Source organism: Carettochelys insculpta, chromosome 24, assembly GCF_033958435.1.
Source record: "Carettochelys insculpta isolate YL-2023 chromosome 24, ASM3395843v1, whole genome shotgun sequence".
NCBI lineage: Eukaryota > Metazoa > Chordata > Testudines > Carettochelyidae > Carettochelys > Carettochelys insculpta.
The window spans coordinates 9,805,789-9,825,770 of NC_134160.1; the positions used below are offsets into that span (position 1 = coordinate 9,805,789).

Here is a 19,982-nt window from a genome sequence, read left to right on the forward strand (position 1 = left end):
AATGACAGGACTGTGCTATTTGGCTGCCATGGGCAGGATTCTGAGGGACTAGTATGACACTTGTATGTAACAGCCAGGCTTCTGAGGAATGAGAGAAATGGGACTGTGCCTTGGTGCCTGTAGACAGCCCACTCCACCCCAGCCCAGTCCAGTGGGCCTTGCTGTTACATTAACAAGGTGTGAGCTGCCCTTGGGCACTGTGCCAGTTTGGGGTTGGTACCAATTGCATCCCTCCACAGCACCCCTCATATCTGTTTAGAAGTACCTTTTCTTCAGAGCCTTGCCAAATTCACAGTCCATTTTGGTCAATGTCCTGGTCATAGGATTTTAAAATCTCATGATTTCAGCTACTTGTATTTAAATTTTAAATCATGAGGGTGTAATTTCATGGATCCTGACACAAAAAGCAGTTATGCGTGTGTGGGAAGGAGTTGCAAAAGTATTGTAGGGAGTGTTGCTGTATTGCTACCCTTACATCTTTGCTCCTGCTGGTGATGCCACCTTCAGAGCTGGGCAGCTGGAGAGTGGCAGCTACTGGTTGGGATCCTGGCTCTGAAGGCAGAACTGCTGCCCACTGCGACACAGAAGGATGGCACAGTATGGTTCTGCCATCTTTACTTCTGCCCTGCTGGCTGCAGTGGGGTCCTCAGCCATTGCCACCCTTACCTCCAAGCTGCTGCTGGCAGGGGGCTGCCTTCAGAGCCGGGTGTCTCGCACACAGCCACCACTGCAATCAGCACACACATAACAGTGGCTATATTACAGCCCCCACAAATAATGGCGCCGCCCCGCGGTGCACCTCCCTTTTGGGTCAGGATCCCCCCCCCTTGAAAATCACTGGGCTCCCCCAGTGCCATCTGGGCAGTCTAAGAAAAACACACAACGGACCAGATTTCAGGAGTGAGGGGACCAGATTTCACGGTCCGTGACACTCCTCTCCAGGCTGTGAATTGTGGGGCTGCTTATCCCCCTTCTCCTAAGCGACCTGCTGCGCCCCCAGGCCTCTTCCAACCCAGCCAGATGCGCCCAGGCTGGGGATGACCCCGAGCGTGGCAGGCTGGCCGCATCTATTAACCCTTCCCCCCGGCTGCTCCCCAGGCGCGCTTCAGCCGGGCCCGCCTGGTTGTGCCCCCGTCCCCGCCGATGAACGGGCAGGGGGTGGAGAGGAAGCAACAGGCGACCACAGCGCTCTTCCTACTGCGCAGGCGCGGGTAAATCGACCCTGCGCGCGTGATGATGACGTACGCGGAAGGACACGTCACCCGGCTCGACCTGCTGCTGAGAGGCTGGGCGCTGGAGGCTGAGGTGGAGGCGCGTGGGGGGGTTGTCAGCCGCTCCCTTATTCCGAAAGGGGACGTGGCTCCTTCCCCCTACTGGGGGTGGCGTCCGGGGAGAGCCTGTCACCCGTGGAGGGGGTAGCGGTGGCCCGGCTGGGGAGAGCCCCAGCGTGGGGAGGCAGCAGGAGCTTGTGGGTTGGGACTCAGGCTCTGAGCCGTACTCTGCCGTTGTCCTTGGGCTAGTCACCTCCCTGCCACGTGCCTCAGTTTCCCTATCCGTCGCACACAGACAATGTGCTTACGTGTCTGAGCGCCACGTATGGGAGCTGGGTGGTATTGGGGGCGTTTAGGGAGAGGGGCTCAGGTCTTGAGAGCCAGTCTCCTAATGAAAGGGGATGGAAAGGCTCTGTGGGTAGAGCTCAAGTCCTGGGAAGTGGCTGAGCTGCTCTGAGTTCTTGGCCAGACCTCCTATTTGGATGAGAAAGGAGAGGAAGTCTAAGAACCAGGGGATGAAGAAAGATCACATCTGCTCACCCAGGCCCCATGATGTTTTCAGAACCAGGTCTGGAAGTCTACCAGAACTAGAGCTGGTCCATTCTCCCCTGACCCTAGGCTCTCTCTCCATCACCACTTTGCCTGCCCTTAGCTGAAGGAGCCTAGCTTACAGACCTAGTAGGAAGACAATAAAGGTTTCTGTGGGAGTTCAGCAAGTTGCCACAGATATGATCAGTGGACCAACAATATATGTGATCTATCAGCATTTGAGTTGCAGCAGGGCCGTCTCTCCGTTCCTGACAGTCTATATTGCCCCTAAATTGGAGCAAGCACTTCTGCAAGTAAAAGAGGAGTGCAGTCTCCAAGACTGGTTAGCCATTGTCTTCCGTGGTGACCAGTTGATGGCAGCCATGATGGTGGCTTTTGTAATGTGTGTGCTTATTCTCTGATAACTGTACTGAGAACCAAATGTTGTTTCACAGGGACCATTGAGCAGTTACTAGGTGGTATTAGTTTGTGCGTTCTGGCAATACAAAGCTGAAAGATTCTATATCCCATTCCTAAGTTATTCAGCTCTGAAATTGCATGTTCTACTTTTCTTATTTAAGTGTAAAGAGTAATAAAAGCTCATAAAAGGTGACTGACTTTAAAATGACTGTTCTAAGTGCTTTGGGCTCAAATAGATTCTTCTAATTCATTTGCCTCTTCCTCCCCCCACATCTTGCCAACCCCAGAAAAGAGGCCGTGAGTAAGGCCATGTCATGGATCAAAGAAGGAGAGCTGACCGTCATAGAGAGATTTTGTGCCAACATTATAAAGGTAAGACACAAACTTAGTGATGACAATAACAATCAAAAATTTTCAAGATTGTGTCTCCATAATAGCAAAATAGCTATCATTGTGACTGCTTCCAAAGGAAAATGTTATTGTACAGGAGCACATGTTAACACTTGTGCCGAATGTACATCTCTAAATTGTATTTACAAATGGAAAATTACACTGGTTTGAGACTTGTAGATGAACAGGGTCATAATTAACGCTTGTTAGTAGCAAATTGGGGTTCCCAGATTTCTAATATTTGTAGCTCTGGAGCTCTGGCTCATCAAGAGATCTTATCTCTTATTTTCTTAAAATAATTTCTTGCGTTATCCTCTGGCCCTTTCTCTCATTTAATTTCTGACAGCCAGCATCACAAGACTTGCTAGAAATCAATTATTTTACCATCTAAAAGCATACGGAAACCCTGGTTTTCAAATGGTATACTACATTTATGTGTGTCCAGCGGTTTGAGAAATAATGTTTGTTAAAATCATATTAGAATTGAAGAGGGGATGTGATGGATGCAGGATAATTAAATACTATATTTTAGTCATGCAGTTCTGGTTCTTTTTAAAAAGAGTGTAACACATCCCAATAGTTCCAGAAATGTGTGTCGCCTGTACCTTCTGCAAGCAAGTCTTGAAAACTGTCTTGTTGCTGACATATGCATCTCTGTTTCCATGCTCAAAAAGAGCTGTAGAGGCCTACTGAAATTAGAGGAGGGAATATGAACCTTAGAGTTGAAAGTCAGATTTTTCTCCATGTAAATGAGTTGAGTCTGTAGGCCTCTTGAATAGTGAAATAGGAAAGGCTTACAATGCTGGCTACGTGGGGCTTGGAGTACCTGCTGAGTCTTCACTGACAAAAGGCTCTTATAGCCTAAATATGTTCAATCCTCTGCCACGCAAGAGAGTAAGGCAGATCCAAAGGCATTTAATGGTGATTGCTACTGACAGTGCTTGACATGGAAGCTAGGCTTACTAAAGTGCTTTATGTGTCTCTAATAGCTTGTCTTTCCCTTGGTGTCTTGTCTCCCCCTTCATCCCCAAACATTACAGGGCGTGCATTAGATGGATTCTGCACTAATGGGGTTGCACTTCCAGAAGCAGGATGTGATAAGCTAATTGAAGTGGGAATCCAAGCTGGTGGTTGGCTTTTGAGTTTATTTAGTCTTTCTCCTTCTTGCCATCTAGGCAGGTCCAATGCCCAAGCATGTTGCATTCATCATGGATGGGAATCGCCGTTATGCTCAGAAGTGCCATGTGAAGAGGCAGCAGGGGCATTCAGAGGGCTTTGACAAACTGGCACAGGTGGGGAGGACCGTCTATGCAGGTGCTTCTGGGTGATGGAGGTTTGGGTGTTGGATCCCTGGTTCCACTTATTGTCAGCATTTTCTTTCTTAGCGCATGGACAGTTGCCCCCTTTTTTGTCATAGTGGAATCTGGTACTTAGACCCTGAAATTAGAGGCTAGTATTCATGAGTGCGCCTCTCAGATCTACCATTGATTGGTGGTCTTGGGAAAGTCACTTAATCGCATCTGTTTTCTCATATGTAAAACCAGGAAATAATCCCTACCTCACTGAGCGTGAGGCTTAAGGTTTGTAAAGTGCTTTGAAATCCTCTAGTGAAAGGTTCCGAACTACACAGTGTGACAGATATGACAATATCCTGAACAAAGCTTACTGAATTGACTCTAATATGTGATGGTTTGTTATTGTGAGATTATATTGAACTTCTTGGGGTGGGCATAGTAATGTAATTCCTCCATTTATTAGCCCTTTGAAATAACCTCTTGAGCAGTTCACATATACTGGTTCAAACTGTATTCTCCAGAGATGGATGTTTAAAAAGAATTTAAAAAAAGAATTTTTGTTGATAAATAGGACCAGTCTGTGGAGGTCCCCAATCCATAAAACTGCCTAAATGGGCCTACTTTTCTTTTTCCTCAGACACAAACAACAGTATAATAGCCCACAATTATAAGTTCCTCCCTAAAGAAGCATGTCTTAGTCCCAAGGTAAAAACATTACAGAGAAAATATATTCAAACCAATCAGAAAATGTAAATGCTTGCAAATAATGTCATTAAAGATTACCTTCCCCACAATCTCTGATTGGTATCGGTCCTTCCAACCCGTCCTTACAGGGTACGCAGAAATCCTCCTGGAGTAATCAACTCATCTAGATATTTGCCTGGTTTTACAATGGGTGTCATAAAAAGCACTAGCAAAGTCAGTACAAATGAACATTGCATACAGAGAATCGCTTGTTCGTACTTCTTTGTACGCTAAAATGCAATTGTGATATGATATTCAATTGATTTTTACCTTAACTATGCAGTAAAAATGAAAAAATTGGCAATTATTCATTAATAATGTGCTGTTACACTTTTGTATTTTTATGTCTGTTTTTTGTAATCAAGTAATCTTTAAGGGAGGTGAAATTTGGGGTACTGGAGATAAATCAGACTCCTGAAAGGGGTTCAGTAGTTTAAGAAGATTAAGGGTCACTGCTCTGAGTGACTAAATATTTCCTCTTGCAGACACTGCGGTGGTGCTTGAATCTGGATATCCGGGAGGTCACTGTCTATGCATTTAGCATTGAGAACTTTAAACGCTCCAAGGAAGAAGTGGATGGGCTGATGGAGCTGGCAAGGCAAAAATTTAGCCGCCTGCTGGAAGAACAGTAAGATCCTCTCAAGTCCATACCAAGAGGGTGAAATAAATATGGTGTCAGGGGAGAATGACCCCTTACTGCCAAAGTGATGTTACAACATGTTTACTCTGCATTAAACCAGTGAGTGCAGCTCTGTATATCTCCAGATGGAGACCTGGATTTGGTGTGAATTTAGATGACCACAGAAATACATTTTAATGGCTCGGTAACTTGGCACATTTGTGTCTGGGAGCAATGTTGGACAGAAACAATGAAAGCTGTGGCTTTTGTGACATTGGAAGAACTGTCCAGGGGCAGGAGTGGAACAGTAGGGGGTGGGGTGGCATAGGTCAGTATTTGGGTGAATTGGCCAAGGCAGAAAGGTCCTTTAGAGTGGTGCTGTATGTCAGGACTGAGACAGGCTGAAAACTTGCATATGACTGTTGTTCGTACTGTACTGGACTTGAATGAGTGTTGTCGTTCTCCTCATAGGAGCTGGTACTAGAATAAAAAAGTGGTTGTTGGTTTCAGGATAAAGCTACTAGGAGAGGGTCTTTTTTGTCCAAAATACTTCTAGAGGGAGCATGTTTCCTGTTGTTGTATTTTCCCTTGTTGATGCACTAGACTTCCCTCCAACTGGAAATAAGTTGGGCTGATAAGTGAGTAGCCATTACTAATTCTAATTGCTTATATCACCTGTGAATGTCTGCTTATTAACATGCAGGAAAATAATCAGTTGTATACGAGACTTTCATGTGATGAATTTTGTAGTTTCAAAGTATGATTAAGTGAACGCACACTCTCACAACTTACAATTCTCCTCTTGGTTCTTTCTTGTCTAATTACTGGACTGTTTTACTGTCTGGAATTGGTGTGTTGTTTTTTTGTTTTTAAATTTTCCTTGAGGAAATGGCTACAGTTTTAGAGAGTCAAATTCAGGACGCCTTTAGGCCATTTCCATATTACTCTCCTCACTGCCAGTTACATCAGGTCTTAATTTCATTTGTAATGCCATGACCCTCTTCTTCTGTAATAATTTACAGGCAATAGGTAGGGTATTAACAAATTCATGCCTGTGAAAAAGGCATCACATGTGAAATCTGGTCTTCTATATGTTCTATCCTATAGCAGTGTTTCTCAAACTTGAAGTCCTGACCCAAAAAGGGATTACAAGGGGCATGGTACTGCCACTTTTACTACTTCTGCACTGCTTTCAGAGCTAGTGTCCAGAGGACAGCAGCACAGGAGTAAGAGTGGCATGGTGTGAGGGGAGGGTCCGCCATGGGCTTTACATATTGATATTTTACTGTTTTTAAAATACATATTCAGGCTTTGTTACAACACTCTGAAGCTTGCGATTTAATTATCTTATATTCAAAAGCTTGAAAATGCTGTGATTTGTGAAATTTATGAAAATAGACCATAAATTTGGTAGGGCCATGCCAATAGGGGTTAGCATACCTGTGTTTGATCAGAGCCCAGCTGCTCTTTTCAGCCATGTTGTTCTGTGTAGAGAGAATTTGAAGAAGCATGGGGTGTGTATCCGTGTCCTTGGGGACCTGCCACTTTTGCCACTGGATATTCAAGAATTGATTGCCCAGGCTGTGCTGGCAACCAGGCACTACAACAAGTGAGTAGTACACAGTTCAAAGTTGCAGATACTATATCCATCCCGTTCCTTGAAAGCAGAGGTTCCACAGACCTTGCATGCCATCCCTTTCTGACCCCATAAGCATGCATCAGTGGTCTGGATAGATTCTTCTCTTTTACTTTCTCATTGCTTCTATTAATTAGTTTCATTTGAATGTTCCAGATGTTTTCTGAATGTCTGCTTTGCATACACATCGAGACATGAAATCAGCAATGCAGTGAGAGAGATGGCCTGGGGTGTGGAGCAAGGACTACTGGAACCCAGGTAACTTGTGTCTTGCTCTAATGACTCTAGTCCACCCATGTTCCCCTCACAGTTTACTGTACAGTCTTTCATGGGTGAAAAAACATAAGAGTTGTTGCCTTAGGATCCAGTCAATTTCTAGGAAGATGGCATGTGGAAAGTTATATATATGTTAGTGAAAAATTCAGGGGTGATGGGTTTACAAGGTCTTTCAGTCCTCTGTCTCTCCTCCATTATTAACTGCCCGTGAGGGGGTAACGAACTGCTGTTTTAAAAGGGTGCTGGCTGTGAACCCAAGAGTAGCCCATAGAGTGCTTGCCTATGTCTCACAGAGAGCTGGTTGATCATATGATGCTTGCTTTGCCTTGGTTCCAGTAGCTGGATTGCGTAGAAAAGCAATGAAAATTACATCAAATACTTTGACTGAGACAGGTATTCTGCCCTTTCACATCATCTTTGTGCCACGAGCTCTAGCTCTTCTGTAAGGGGATTCTTAACATCTGCGGAAGTGGCATAGCTAGCTTTTATACTGCCTTTGCTGCAATTACTTGTCACAGGACACACTGAGGCTATGAAGTGATAAGGCCAAACCTTTCTCTGGGTGTTCTGCAGACTTGCTTTGCATAGTCCGGTCCTTCAGATCTTGTCTAAATCTGGATTTCAGATAAAACCTCTATGCTACAAGTACAGACATGTAGGAAACCTTGTTAGAATACATCTATCTTAACTGATTCCAGCAAGCTTCCAATTTGTAGTGTCGGGAATCTTAACTGTGTCTCTTAATGAAGATGAAGGTTTAGATACACCCAGCAGGAGTTCTAAGTTCAAATTGACAGCATAGGTGAGGCCTGTGTTGTAATGAGTTTAGAAAGCAAACGTGATAACCTGTAGAGTAAGTAGTTACATAACTTTTTGGTCCCGATACATCCATAAATGCCATTTTAAAGAGACAGCAACGCTAGAGTGCCTTGGTTTGGTAAATGGTGTAGTCATTCATTTAATGTATTGTAAGAATAGGCTGATTCCTTGCAAATTTCACCTGATACTTTGTCATATTTTCCCTACTGACCCTTGGATGTTCACAAATTCCAATCAGACTGGTATATTGTGATGGAAAATTACTATGTGAAGATGTTTTTGGTGGTCTTAAGTAACATGGTGGTGAGTATGGTACAAAAAACTGAATAGAACAAAAGTGAGATGGAGGGTCTCAGTTCAGTTCTAGTGTGTATGATGTAAGAGGTGTCTTGACAGTTGGCTTCCTTGCTGGCAGTCTATTATAAGGTCAAATAACAAATGGATCATAGAGACTCAACTTACTTTTCGTGCAGGAGGTGGGATAGAGTTGAGATGGTTAGGAGAGGATAAGGAGCTTGCACTGCCTCCGTTGATGATGTAGATCTTTTCAGTTTCTGGTGTTCTCTGTCCAGCATGTTTCATAAACCCCCAGTGAAATGGGGTCAGAACAGCAAACTCAGACCTTTTGTAAGTAGGCCTAATAACTCTTGATTTCATGGTATCACTACTGTCAGATTATGAAAGTGATCTTATTAATGGGATGTCCTTCTCTCTCTCAGCGATGTGTCTGAGTCATTGCTCGATAAATGTCTCTACACCAACAACTCCCCCAACCCAGATCTCCTGATACGGACTTCTGGAGAGGTCCGGCTAAGTGACTTTTTGCTTTGGCAGGTAAAAACTCTGTCTCTTCTTGAAACTATTCTGTGTTTGCATAACAAACCTTTCTTCTGAGCCCAGGAGACAAGTGAAGTGAAAGAACCTCTTCGAAAGCTGGTCATGCCTTGGCAGCAGCAGTTTACTGGATGGCCTAAGTGCCTAGGAAAGTCCCAATAAAAGATTTTCCCATCTATCTGGACTTTGTGGTACTCTAAAATAGACCCCAGTGCACATGCTGGAGATCCTTATTGTCTTGAATACAGTTAAAATAAGAAACTGCAGTCTAGGTCACAAGTCGGTGAGGAAACTGATTTAATCCTTGATTGCTCATTCTCACTCCTGTCAGTCCTAGCTCCAGAAGATCTGAAGCTGGGAACTAACCAGTCTCCCAACTAACAGTTGGGATTAATTCTGTGTCTGGTTCTGTTCAATATCGGTGATCATCAATGATTTAGATCATGCCATAAAGTACACTTATAAAGTTTGGATCAGGTCCACAGCAACACTCAGGGACTTCCCCTGCCAGCAGGACAAGCCAGTGTCCCACACTAAGTTTCTGAGAGTTGGCACCCTCATGCAGGGCTGGAGCATGACTGCCAGTTTACTCTGATGCTGGGGTCAGTGAATTGTGGCTCTTTTTGCTTCTCATTTGTGTCTGGCCCCTGACGAATTTTGGGTCAGTGGTCCCCCAGCCAATCAGAGGTACCCCACCCCTGCCTAAGAGGATAGGATTATAATTCAAAATGATCCGGGCAAACTGGAGAAATGGTCAGAAGTAAATTGGATGAAATTCAATACGAACAAATGCAAAATACTCTGCTTAGGAAAGAACAATCCGTTTCACACATACAAAATGGGAAATGACTGTCTAGAAAGGAGCACTACAGAAAGGGATGTAGGGGACCACAAGCTAAATGAGAGTCAGCAGTGTAACACAATTGCAGAAAACCCAAACCTCATTCTGGGATGTATTAACAGAAGTGTCACGAGCAAGACATGAGAAGTAATTCTTCTGTTCTACTCCATACTGATGAGGCCTCATCTGGAGTATTGTGTCTCACTCTGGAAGCTACATTTCAGGAACCGTGTGGACAAATTTGAGAAAGTCCAGAGAAGAGCAACAAAGACGATTCAAAGTCTAGAAAACCAGACCTATGAGGGAAAATTGAAAAAATTGGGTTTTAGTCTGGAAAAGAGAAGATGGGGGATAGGGACATAATGGCTTTCAAGTATCTAAAAGGTTGTTACAAGGAGAAGAGAGAGAAATTTATTCTCCTTAACCTCTGACGATAGAACAAGAAGGAATGGGCTTAAATTCCGGCAAGAGAGGTTCAGGTTAGATATTAGTAAAAGCTTCTTAACTGTCAAGGTGGTTAAGCACTGGAATAAATTTCCTAGGGAAGCTGTGAATCTCCGTCACTGAAGATACGTGAGAGCAGGCTAGATAAACACTTGTCAGGGATGGGTCTAGATGGTGCTTGGTCCTACCATGAGTGCAGGTGATTGGCCTTGATGACCTCTTGAGGTTCCTTCCAGCCCTGTATACTCTTGGGATGTGACGGAAGGAGTGTGATGTATGTCCACTCTTAGCTGTGACGGTTTGGAGGAAAAGGTTTAAAAGGACACTGTATTGGGTTTAAAATCATAAAGAATGAAAAGTCAGTCTTAAATAATTTTATTCAGCTTTGGTTAACAAAATTCAGATGATTTGTTGATTTCCTTTTCTATGTGTTACATACTAGGGCAGTGGTGTGAAGGTTGGGCTGCAAACATGTTGGAATCAAAGTGTTTTTTCAGGAAAATTTGGAAAGAATAAAACTTTTTTGGCCCCCTAAACTACCCACTACTACCTTCAAACAACACTGACCATGTCTTAATTATCTCATCTGCAAATGACAAGTTTGTAGATGCTTTATAATCTGAGTTGTGACATGCTTCTAAATTGTTCTCCCTCTCTTCTCCAGAAAATTGGGGAACATGTGTTCTCTGGGCAGATACAAATGTAAGCAAATGTTGCTTGCACTATTTTCATCTGTTGTTTCACCAGGGAAGTAAAGGACTGATGTGCCTCCAGGTCGTGCCTAAGCCATTTTGACTGTGGAAAATATACATTCTTATTTTAAATGGACACTTTAAAAGGCTACTATCTGGTTTTAAATAATAAATGTTTGTGTATGTTGTCAATCTGTCATCTTCACCAGCATGTTCCAAAATAGCAGTTTCTAATATTAGAGTTGGAGATTTTTGCTAGCTTGGAACTTGGGGGCAGGGGAAGGATGGGGTGGAGCAGGGGCACGTAGAGGCAGGTCAGGTAGGGGTGTTGCCCCAGGTCCCACTCCCCCTCAGGGATGGCCCCATTAACAAGTCATTGCAAGGTAAGCATTATGCATGTATTGCAGAAACCTTAGCCGAAGAATTAAATAACTTTCCTGACCCTTTCAAAGGCATTGATAGTCAAACCAAGGTTTGACTGGAAAGATCCTAGCTTCCAGTCCTGTGATGTTAGCGATATATCAAATGTCTCAAATCCAAAGTGCAGTTGCAATGATATTAAGAAAGTGCAAAGAGAATGACTCAGGATGTCCTGTGATTAAATAGTAGTCCACAGATCATATTCCAATCTCTAATCTAAAAAGGCTCCAATGTGGGCCCCAGTGGTCTGGTGATGCTGCTTTAGTTTTGATGTGTGGCTTGTTGCTTAGGAATAGCTTTATTTAGGATTGATGTAACACTCTAGCCCAGGCTGCATGTTCTGCAAAGGACAGAAGACCCTTGCAGTCTCAACAGTACAAACAATCAGGTAAAATAGAGGAGTGTTGAGCGGACTCTAAATTTCCTGCCTGTTGTGGTTTTGAGTTAAATCCCCTTCCACCAAATGGTATGTCTTCCCCTCTGAAGGATAACTGATGCTTTAATTTTTCCCAGCCGCTTCCTATTCAAGTTTCACACAACCACCCAAATGAATCAGGCTGGGTTGCAATTCTTAGAATACAGTATCTGGACAGCCTTGTGTACACATGATGGTGGGACCTGATAACTCCTAGGAGAGCCCCTAGCTGGGAATCTCTGACATAGATTGTGATGGACTGAGCTACTTCTTGATGATTTTCACCACTTGATTAGTAAATTCTTTGTGATCTTGCTTTCTGCAGACATCTCACTCGTGCCTGGTGTTTCAGTCTGTGCTATGGCCAGAATATTCCTTCTGGAACTTGTGTGAGGCTATACTCCGGTTCCAGGTGAACCACAGTGCTTTACAGGTAAGAGCTCTAGATTCTAAGATAGGGTATATTGTCTGCACAAAACAGTAATATGCTGGAGGCCAGGAGAGCATGTGTGTAAAGTAGACTAAGGGTTAGAAATATTGAAATTAACCATGTTGAGTCAGGCACTGTTTCAGAAGCAGTGTAAAACAAATGTTCAGTAGTGGGGTGAGTACAGTGCCACACCATATCAGCACTTGTCTGGTGGCTGGGGTGGTTTCTGCAGCATGTTACACAAAACAATTTCTAATCTTTATAATAATCATGGCATAGAGAATCTGAACCAATGCTGAGCTGACCTGATTCAATCCCATTTTTTGGCTGTGTCTACCTGGGCACATATCTTCGAAACAGCCATATTTTGAAGATTACTAATGAGGCGCTGACTTGAATATTCAGCACCTCATTAGCATTAGGACGCTTCCAGCCGCGGCGCTTCAAAAGCGCTGCTTTCGAAAGCACGCGGCTCGGTGTGGCTACCCGGGGCTCCTTTTCGAAAGGATCATCGGGATAAGGGAATTTCGAAAGGTGCGGGGTCCTTTCGAAAAGGACCCCCACGGAGCCACACTCTTTCGAAAGCAGTGCTTTCGAAGCGCCGCGGCCAGAAGCGTCCTAATGCTAATGAGGCGCTGAATATTCAATTCAGTGCCTCATTAGTAATCTTCAAAATAGCCATTAGCATGGCCATTTCGAAGATTTGTGCCCGTGTAGACACACCCCTTGAGTTTGCAGATAAAGAGCTCTGACAGCTGGGGACTTGCCCTGTTCACCTCATTCGGGTGCTTATCTGGTTTTAATAGAAATATGCAGCAACTGTGGGATTCTGGGCAGCGCTTACATACCATCACGTCCTCCATAAGTAAAGAGAAAGTGTGAAAAGTCCCTAGAATGCTTCACATTTCTTATAGTCTTGTCATTGGATAAGGTTTTTCAGAAGAGATTTTCTTTCCTCAATAGCTTATTTCAGAATAGCACATCTACACACACAATGCATATTGAAATAGCACTCGGTGATTTGGAAAGAGAGCATCCACACATGCATTAGAATCTATTTCATGTTAGAGTCCCTGGAAGCACTATAGCTCATTTTCAAAATAGCCGCTATTCTGAAATATCTGTTTCAAAATAGGTGCTATTCCTTGTAGAGTGAGGTTTACAGAATTCAAAATAAGCTGTCAGCTATTTTGAAATTATTTTGAAATAGCAGTTTTGCTGTGTAGATGCTTGCAAAGTTATTTCAGAATAGTGGCCATTATTCTGAAATAACTTTACACTGTAGACACATTCTCAGTGGTAAAAACACACAAAATGTAAACAGATTCTTTTCACTGGATTGTTTTACTGCCTCTTTTATTTTGAGGCATAATTGTAATAAAATCCTGTGAGCCTGTTAAAATGTCACCATATTGGAAAGGGATAAATCCCAACTTCAAGCTCCCTGCTCTGGGAGTGTTCTTACCTGTCCCTTTCAACGTGCAGATTGCTGAAGAAATAATCAAATTAATATTTTACTGCAATTCTGTTCATTCAATGGTCTCTGCTTCCCATTTAGTTTTCTTCCTGGCCTAGACTGATTTAATTAAGTAAGGAGGAACTTCCCCATGGAAGGTATAGCTTATTAATTATGGGTTACTAAGCAGCCAAGTTACCAAGCAGAGTGAAACTGAGTGTGGGTAGTTGTCATAATAGCATCAAGGCTGTTAGCTGGCCTAATCTCAGTATGTATATGGCTATCTCGCAGCAACCGGAAATCAGTTTAGAGTGTTTCTGCTGAAGTTGGTTAGAGATCATAGCCAAAACTTGTGTGAATTTTTAAATTTTGGCTTTGGCTTTACTTGGTTGTAGTCCCATGTTTTACTAACATGATTAACTACAAAGGCTTATTTAAAAATAAATAAACCTACTCAAAATGAGTTACTGTTGCTATGCCAAATGTTAAGGGAACTCAACATTTTCCCATTACCAGCATTGTCACTCATATTCTTGTTTAAGAAGAGTTGCTATTGCCTTTAATGAATGCTTTGATTAATGCTCCTCATTGCTATGTGCAGATTGAGTTAGCTTTCCAGACCAGCCCTCTCTACAGGACATAGAGGATTGTACCTGCTGCTGACTGAGCATTCAGGATTTGAGGGAGGAGCACATCTTGTCACTTGAGCATTAATACTTAGACTGAGGCTCAGGAGCTGCTGATGGCTCTTTAATGTCTTGTGCTCTTTGCAGCATGCTAGTAAAAGCATCCTATTTGTAAATAAGTAAAGCACATACTGTGTTAATTCTCTAGTCAAGATGTTTTCACTATGTCATTAATCAGTTGGAGAATACTTGGTCAGTTATTTTGGAGGGGGGAAATAAAAATTGTAAACAAAATAATGAATTCACACTCCTGTGGCTGTAATGTTGATTGCTGTTTGGCTCCTGAACCACTGAAGTCTGAGTATCATTGCCTTAAAGTAGCTGCTGAAGCTTAGGAAGTTGCTGGGCTTGATGGCACATGAAGAAGGTCCCGTCCAAGACAAAGAACGGTCAGAGGTGTGGAATAAATTGTGGCAAGAAGGGATTACATCAATGAAGATGTGATATGGTGGCTTGACTTTTCCTGCTAGAAGAGATTATTTTATGAGCTGAGGAGGCCTGTTTTGGGAGGGAGCTTCTGCACTGTCAGGATAGTTTTTGGAGACTGAGAGAGCACAGAAGGGCTGGTACAGTTGAGGGTTTGACAGCTAGCAAAGTGACATGTCAAAGACACTTATTGCTGTGTGGAAGGGGCCTCAACTACGTTGTTCTACAAAATAATGTGTGCAAAATGGAGCCAGGGGCCTTCTAATTCAAGATCATACAATTTCAGGTTTTAGAACAGGCTATCAACTGCTCTACAGAGGGCCCATAGTCAAGTTCCCTCTATTTTTTTCCATCTGTGGGTGGATTACATTTTATTATGTGCACCGAGGCATATGGGAATGTGCACCACCAGTATAAACATATGCTGCCAGCTGTGGAGCTGTGGGTACTCTGTTAATCAACTGAGTGGCACCCGAATCTCTCCTGGGCAGCCACTCATGTGCTCACCTTACAGGAAATATTGCCCACAGTTCAGTAGAGAGGTTGGGAACTGGTATGTGCCATTGGTGTGCAGTAGTGAGGCAGCTGTGCTAAGCGAGGAGGAGGGTAGTAGAAATGATTGAGCGACTGGTCAGTACGCCTGGAACATACCTCAGTTGAATGGCTCATCCAAGCATCTGAGGAGTACTACCATGCATACCAGCTGCAAGAGAGTTATGAACTCTTCCCACCTCAGTCTCATTCATGTCGATTTGTTATTCAAACTGCTATGACTGAAAACTTCAAAATGTGATGTGTAAAGAAATCTGAAACTATTTTTGTACAAGAAAATTTCTAGGGTTACTATGTAAAAAGAGGACACCCCTCTATCAGTATCTACCAAATCGCGTTGCACTAACGTATTATATATACGAAAACACCTTAACGCAATGTGAATTGGTAGATACTGATACAGATATGCTCCCTTGTGGGGTGTCCTCTTTTTTGAAAGGTCAAATATGGGAACCCTAAAAATATAAATTGGATGGTGTTGAGCCTGCACTCTCACTTTCTGCTGAAGCAGATTACTTCAGCCAGCTGGTCATCTGATGTTAGACTTGCCTCTTGTATGCTATTGGACTGTTTCCTATACCACCACCTTTAAACTGCTCTGAGAACTGGTTCCAAGGATTCTGAGATGGCTTTGACAGGGATTGTTACAGATACATGTGTTTCTGGTTCAAGAGCTCTGTTGTAAACTAGTCGCTAGCTCTTGGCAGTCTTTCCATTTTAAAAGTGAATCTGTGGCAAGACCTGGGTCTCAGTGAAAGGTTCCTCAACAATTTCCCTTTACCTTTTCCAGCCAATCAAGCAGATACCCCATGTGCAGGAGGTTTACACAGGGCCTATTTTCGGTTTAATCTACAGATTGATAAAGGCTGAACTGCTCTAATCCAGCACCCTCAGGACCTGACCAGTGCTGATCAAGAGAATTGGCAGACTGTGGGAGGTCAATATCGTCTAGCACGGGGGTAGCCAAGCTTTTTTGCACCAGTGGCCCCATGGCAATTTTTTACATGTTCCAGGGGCTGAACACAAAGTAGCCCCAAGCCTGTGCCCCACCCTGTCCCCAGGCTTAACCTATCTCAGATGACGAGCTCCGCATGCTGCTTCTCCATGGCCACTGCCCCCATCCCTCTTCTCAGCACAGCTCCAGCAGGTGCAGGCACAGCTGCCTCTCCCGCCCGCTCTTCTGCTCGCTTCCTCCACTGCAGCGCACACGGCTCCCTGCCCTGCCACGCTGAAACTAAATTTAATTGGTTTAATGGCCAGATCCCTCCCACTGCCCTGACGGCTGTTAAACCAATTAAATTTAGTTTCATTATTTCAGCTACAGCAGGGCAGAGAGCTGCAAGTGGCTCTTTAAGAAAGAGCTGCAGGTTGCCTGACTATACCCCACGCTCTGTTTGGCTGGCTTAGTTAAAATGGCACCACTGCTGCGGGAAAAAGCTTTGTGGGCTGCATTCTGGCCCGCAGGCCACATGTTGGACACCCGTGGTCTAGCACGTTACCAACACTTCCACTGCTTAGAAGATACTTAGGGGTAAATTACAGCTAAATAACAGCACAAAACACTGAGAGCCAGGACTGGTGGCTGTAAAGAAATTTTATGGGACTGCAGGAAAGTTGGTCACACCCATGATAAGTGGTTATCTGACTAAAATCATGCCCAATTATGTTGCTGGACTAGAGAGGTTCAACTTGTAGTTAAGCAAGCAGAGACTTATCTTTGCTGTGCTTGTTCTGCCATGTGTCAGCACCACAGAAAGAGGAAGAAGCTGAAAGGGCCACTAAAACACTAATACTCTATTGCTTTTCACTTCAGAAGGCCAGAGATTTGCATGCGGAGGAAAGGAAGCAGCAGCAGCTGGAAAGTGACCAGGCTTATGTAACAAGTAAACTGCAACAGGAAGGGTCTGCATGCAATGGAGACTCTCAACGCCGATGGACACTATTGCAGAAATACACCACCCAGCGGGAAGAGAGAATCCAGGGCTTTCTGCAGGCTCTGGAGCACAAAAGAGTGGACTTCCTTGAAAGACTGTGTACAGTGTCTGCATGACCTGGGTAGGCCTTGTTAGAGTGACTATCAGCAGTGCTAGAAAGAAAAACTGCTAGGCCAGAGGAATTCACTGGGCAGGAGGGGGTTCCATACTGGTGATGCAGGACTGGTACAAGACTTTATATTCCCAGTGGCACTAGCCAAAGGACAGGCACTGTGTACTGTGAGACGTTTTAGTTTTGTAAATGCCACTGAGGAAGGTAATGTGTCAGGATGGCCTTGCCTCCTGCCACTAAAAATGGAGAAGGGAGAGCTATGCCCCCTCTTCTCTCTGCTGCCTGACATTTTGCATCTCTGGGTATTTTTTAATAAGCAATGTGACTATAATTAACTTCCAATGTGGTCACCTCATGAGTCAGCTGAGGCAAAACAACCCAAGTCTCCCTTAAATCTGCCCTGGATGCTGTGCCTGCTACTTTCAGTGAGATTTATTTATTTATAGTAACATGGGTGATCAGTTCTTCCAAAGGATGCTATTGTCATTCTATGTGGAAAGAATTATTTATGTCAAAAATATTCTCCATAAATCATTTTCTTGTAGGTTTTCTTTTTTTTTCTCTTTTGCCCTCCTTGCTTTTTTGTTACTGGTTTTGATAAACCTGTTGGTGGCTTCCAAAGAGCTGTAGCAAAATATAGTCAGTCAGTCATACTGCATAAAGGAAGTTGTTGCTGGCCCTTAACATAATTTTGTAGTTGCTAGTTCCATCATCTCTAATTTTGAAGCAAGGAAGGGCATTGAGAACAATACCTTTTTCTTTGATGGAGTGTTTAGTAAGAACTGGCTGTGAATAACTTGTTGAAAAGAACCCATCTGAGGGCAGGAGAGAACTTCACTAAAGCCAACAAGGGTACCCCAAATGAGAGCTAGACTCAAACCACATGTATAAGTTCCCCATTCTGCTTCAGTGTATTGGGAGGGCCTTAGCTCAAGAATATGGGAACTGTGACCATTACATGTTTCCTACTCAGTGGGGTTTAAAGATGACATGTAGGGGCTCCTAACAGGATTGGTTTTCTGGAATAATTTGATGATGAGAAAGATTGATTAGCACCTCACTAACTGTTTTGAATTCCCTACTGGCAGGGAGATGGACTAGTTCACCTTCTCTTTCTTTTTTTTCCATTTATAATGTCTGTGCATTTGTAGTCAAAACCAAGTGAAAATATCTCCAGAACTTGTTTCTGAGGTACACTGAAATAGAACATAGCTCTTGCTGGTTTTAAACGTTTTTCTTTTACCTCCACCTAAAACAATGTAGGTTTAAAAGACTTAAGTTCTTGAAACAGCACACTGAGAATGACTGACTGATCATGAAGAGGAAAATTAAAATGTCAAACCATGAAAAATCTATAAAACGTTTTTAAAATAAAGTGAACATTTAACCCTAAGGAGCTGCTTCTCTAAGGCTTAAAGGAGAGGATGCCCTAGTCAAATGGAATGTTCCTTCATGAGTATGTGACTCCCCACTTTCTGCCTATTTAAGATGGAGTAAATTAGCAAATTTTATTTATTCTATTTGGGTGACATGCTAGAAGCCTGAGACAGACTGAATAAATCACTTTCCAGTGCATGTTCTTGGGTAATTAGCTAATGACGTTCCCCAAATAACGCACTGTGATGCCTATGGGTGATGGAGACTATTGATTTTATAGTGGTTCCGGCAAAAATTTCATTTTATTCTTTCTTTATATTTCACTAGGTTCACTGTGGAAATAGTTCTTAAAAACCTGATCTCACTTAGCCTTAAAGAGGTGGTCAAATAACATTTTTAGATGTATAGGCTGGCCTTTGGTCCATCTAACTGTTGTATGCTTTTTTTAAAGGTTTTGAAAAACAGCATGCAGAGCTAGTACATGTATACCTTTTTAGGGCTGGATCCTTCAAATGAAGTTTTAGAGCTAAAGCCCCAGGAATAAAGCTTAAGCATCAGAAGGGTAGCCATGTTAGTCTGTATCCGAAAACCAAAAGTCCTATGGCACCATATAGACTTAACGGATTCATTGGAGCATAAGCTTTTGTGGGCAAAGACCCACTTTGTCAGATGCATTGAAGTTTATGCTACAATAAATTGATATGTCTATAGGAATACAGCTGCAAGCCTATTAAAAGGAGAGTACAATTTTTGCAATTTTAGAATAGTGTAAAAGTCTTGAGGGAAGCTGGAGATAATATGGATAATTTTCACTGGAAAAGTTTTTTGGGAAGGCTTAATGTGTAGTTGAAGAGCTGCATTACAACCCAAAAGGCAGGGGCGTGCTATTTTTCTGGAGAAGGTACAGCTAAAAAAGACAAACTTGACAGACGTGACACTGTACCTAATAACCAGACAAAGTGTATCAGATGTACATGGAAAAACACACAGTATGGTCTCTTTCTCTAATGCTATGTCTATACTAGCAGTCGTCTTTTGAAGGAGACGTACAAATGAAGGAAATAAAAAATGCAAATAAGATGCAGATTTACATATCTGGCACCTCATTTGCATATTTTCTAAAGAGCTTCTTTCGAAAGAAGTGGCCTAGACACAGTGCTTTCGAAAGTAATCCCCATCTTCAAAGAACCCTTCTTTGTATTTTTTTTCCCCAGGAAGAAGGGTACTTTCGAAGATGGGGATTACTTTTGAAACTGCTGTGTCTGCACTGCTTTTCTTCTTTCTAATGATATTCAAATGATGCCTCAGATATGTAAATATGTACCTCATTTGCATTTTAGTCTCCTTCATTTGCATGCCTCTTTC

General features: G+C 43.1%; 1 protein-coding gene across 2 annotated transcripts; it reads left to right on the plus strand.

Moving 5' to 3' along the window:
- Positions 1-1,261: 1,261 nt before the first annotated feature.
- On the plus strand, positions 1,262-18,723 carry DHDDS (dehydrodolichyl diphosphate synthase subunit). 2 transcript variants are annotated; one of them, XM_074976170.1, is made up of 9 exons: positions 1,262-1,305; positions 2,507-2,591; positions 3,785-3,901; positions 5,134-5,276; positions 6,760-6,876; positions 7,060-7,161; positions 8,718-8,832; positions 11,970-12,077; positions 17,008-18,723. In XM_074976170.1, the coding sequence occupies exons 2-9, from the start codon at positions 2,529-2,531 to the stop codon at positions 17,242-17,244; spliced, it is 1,002 nt and encodes a 333-aa protein (XP_074832271.1). In that variant the 5' UTR covers positions 1,262-1,305; positions 2,507-2,528; the 3' UTR covers positions 17,245-18,723. The 2 variants fall into 2 exon arrangements, with proteins under 2 accessions (XP_074832271.1, XP_074832270.1); XM_074976169.1 differs by lacking the exon at positions 1,262-1,305 and adding an exon at positions 1,629-1,839.
- Positions 18,724-19,982: the final 1,259 nt, after the last annotated feature.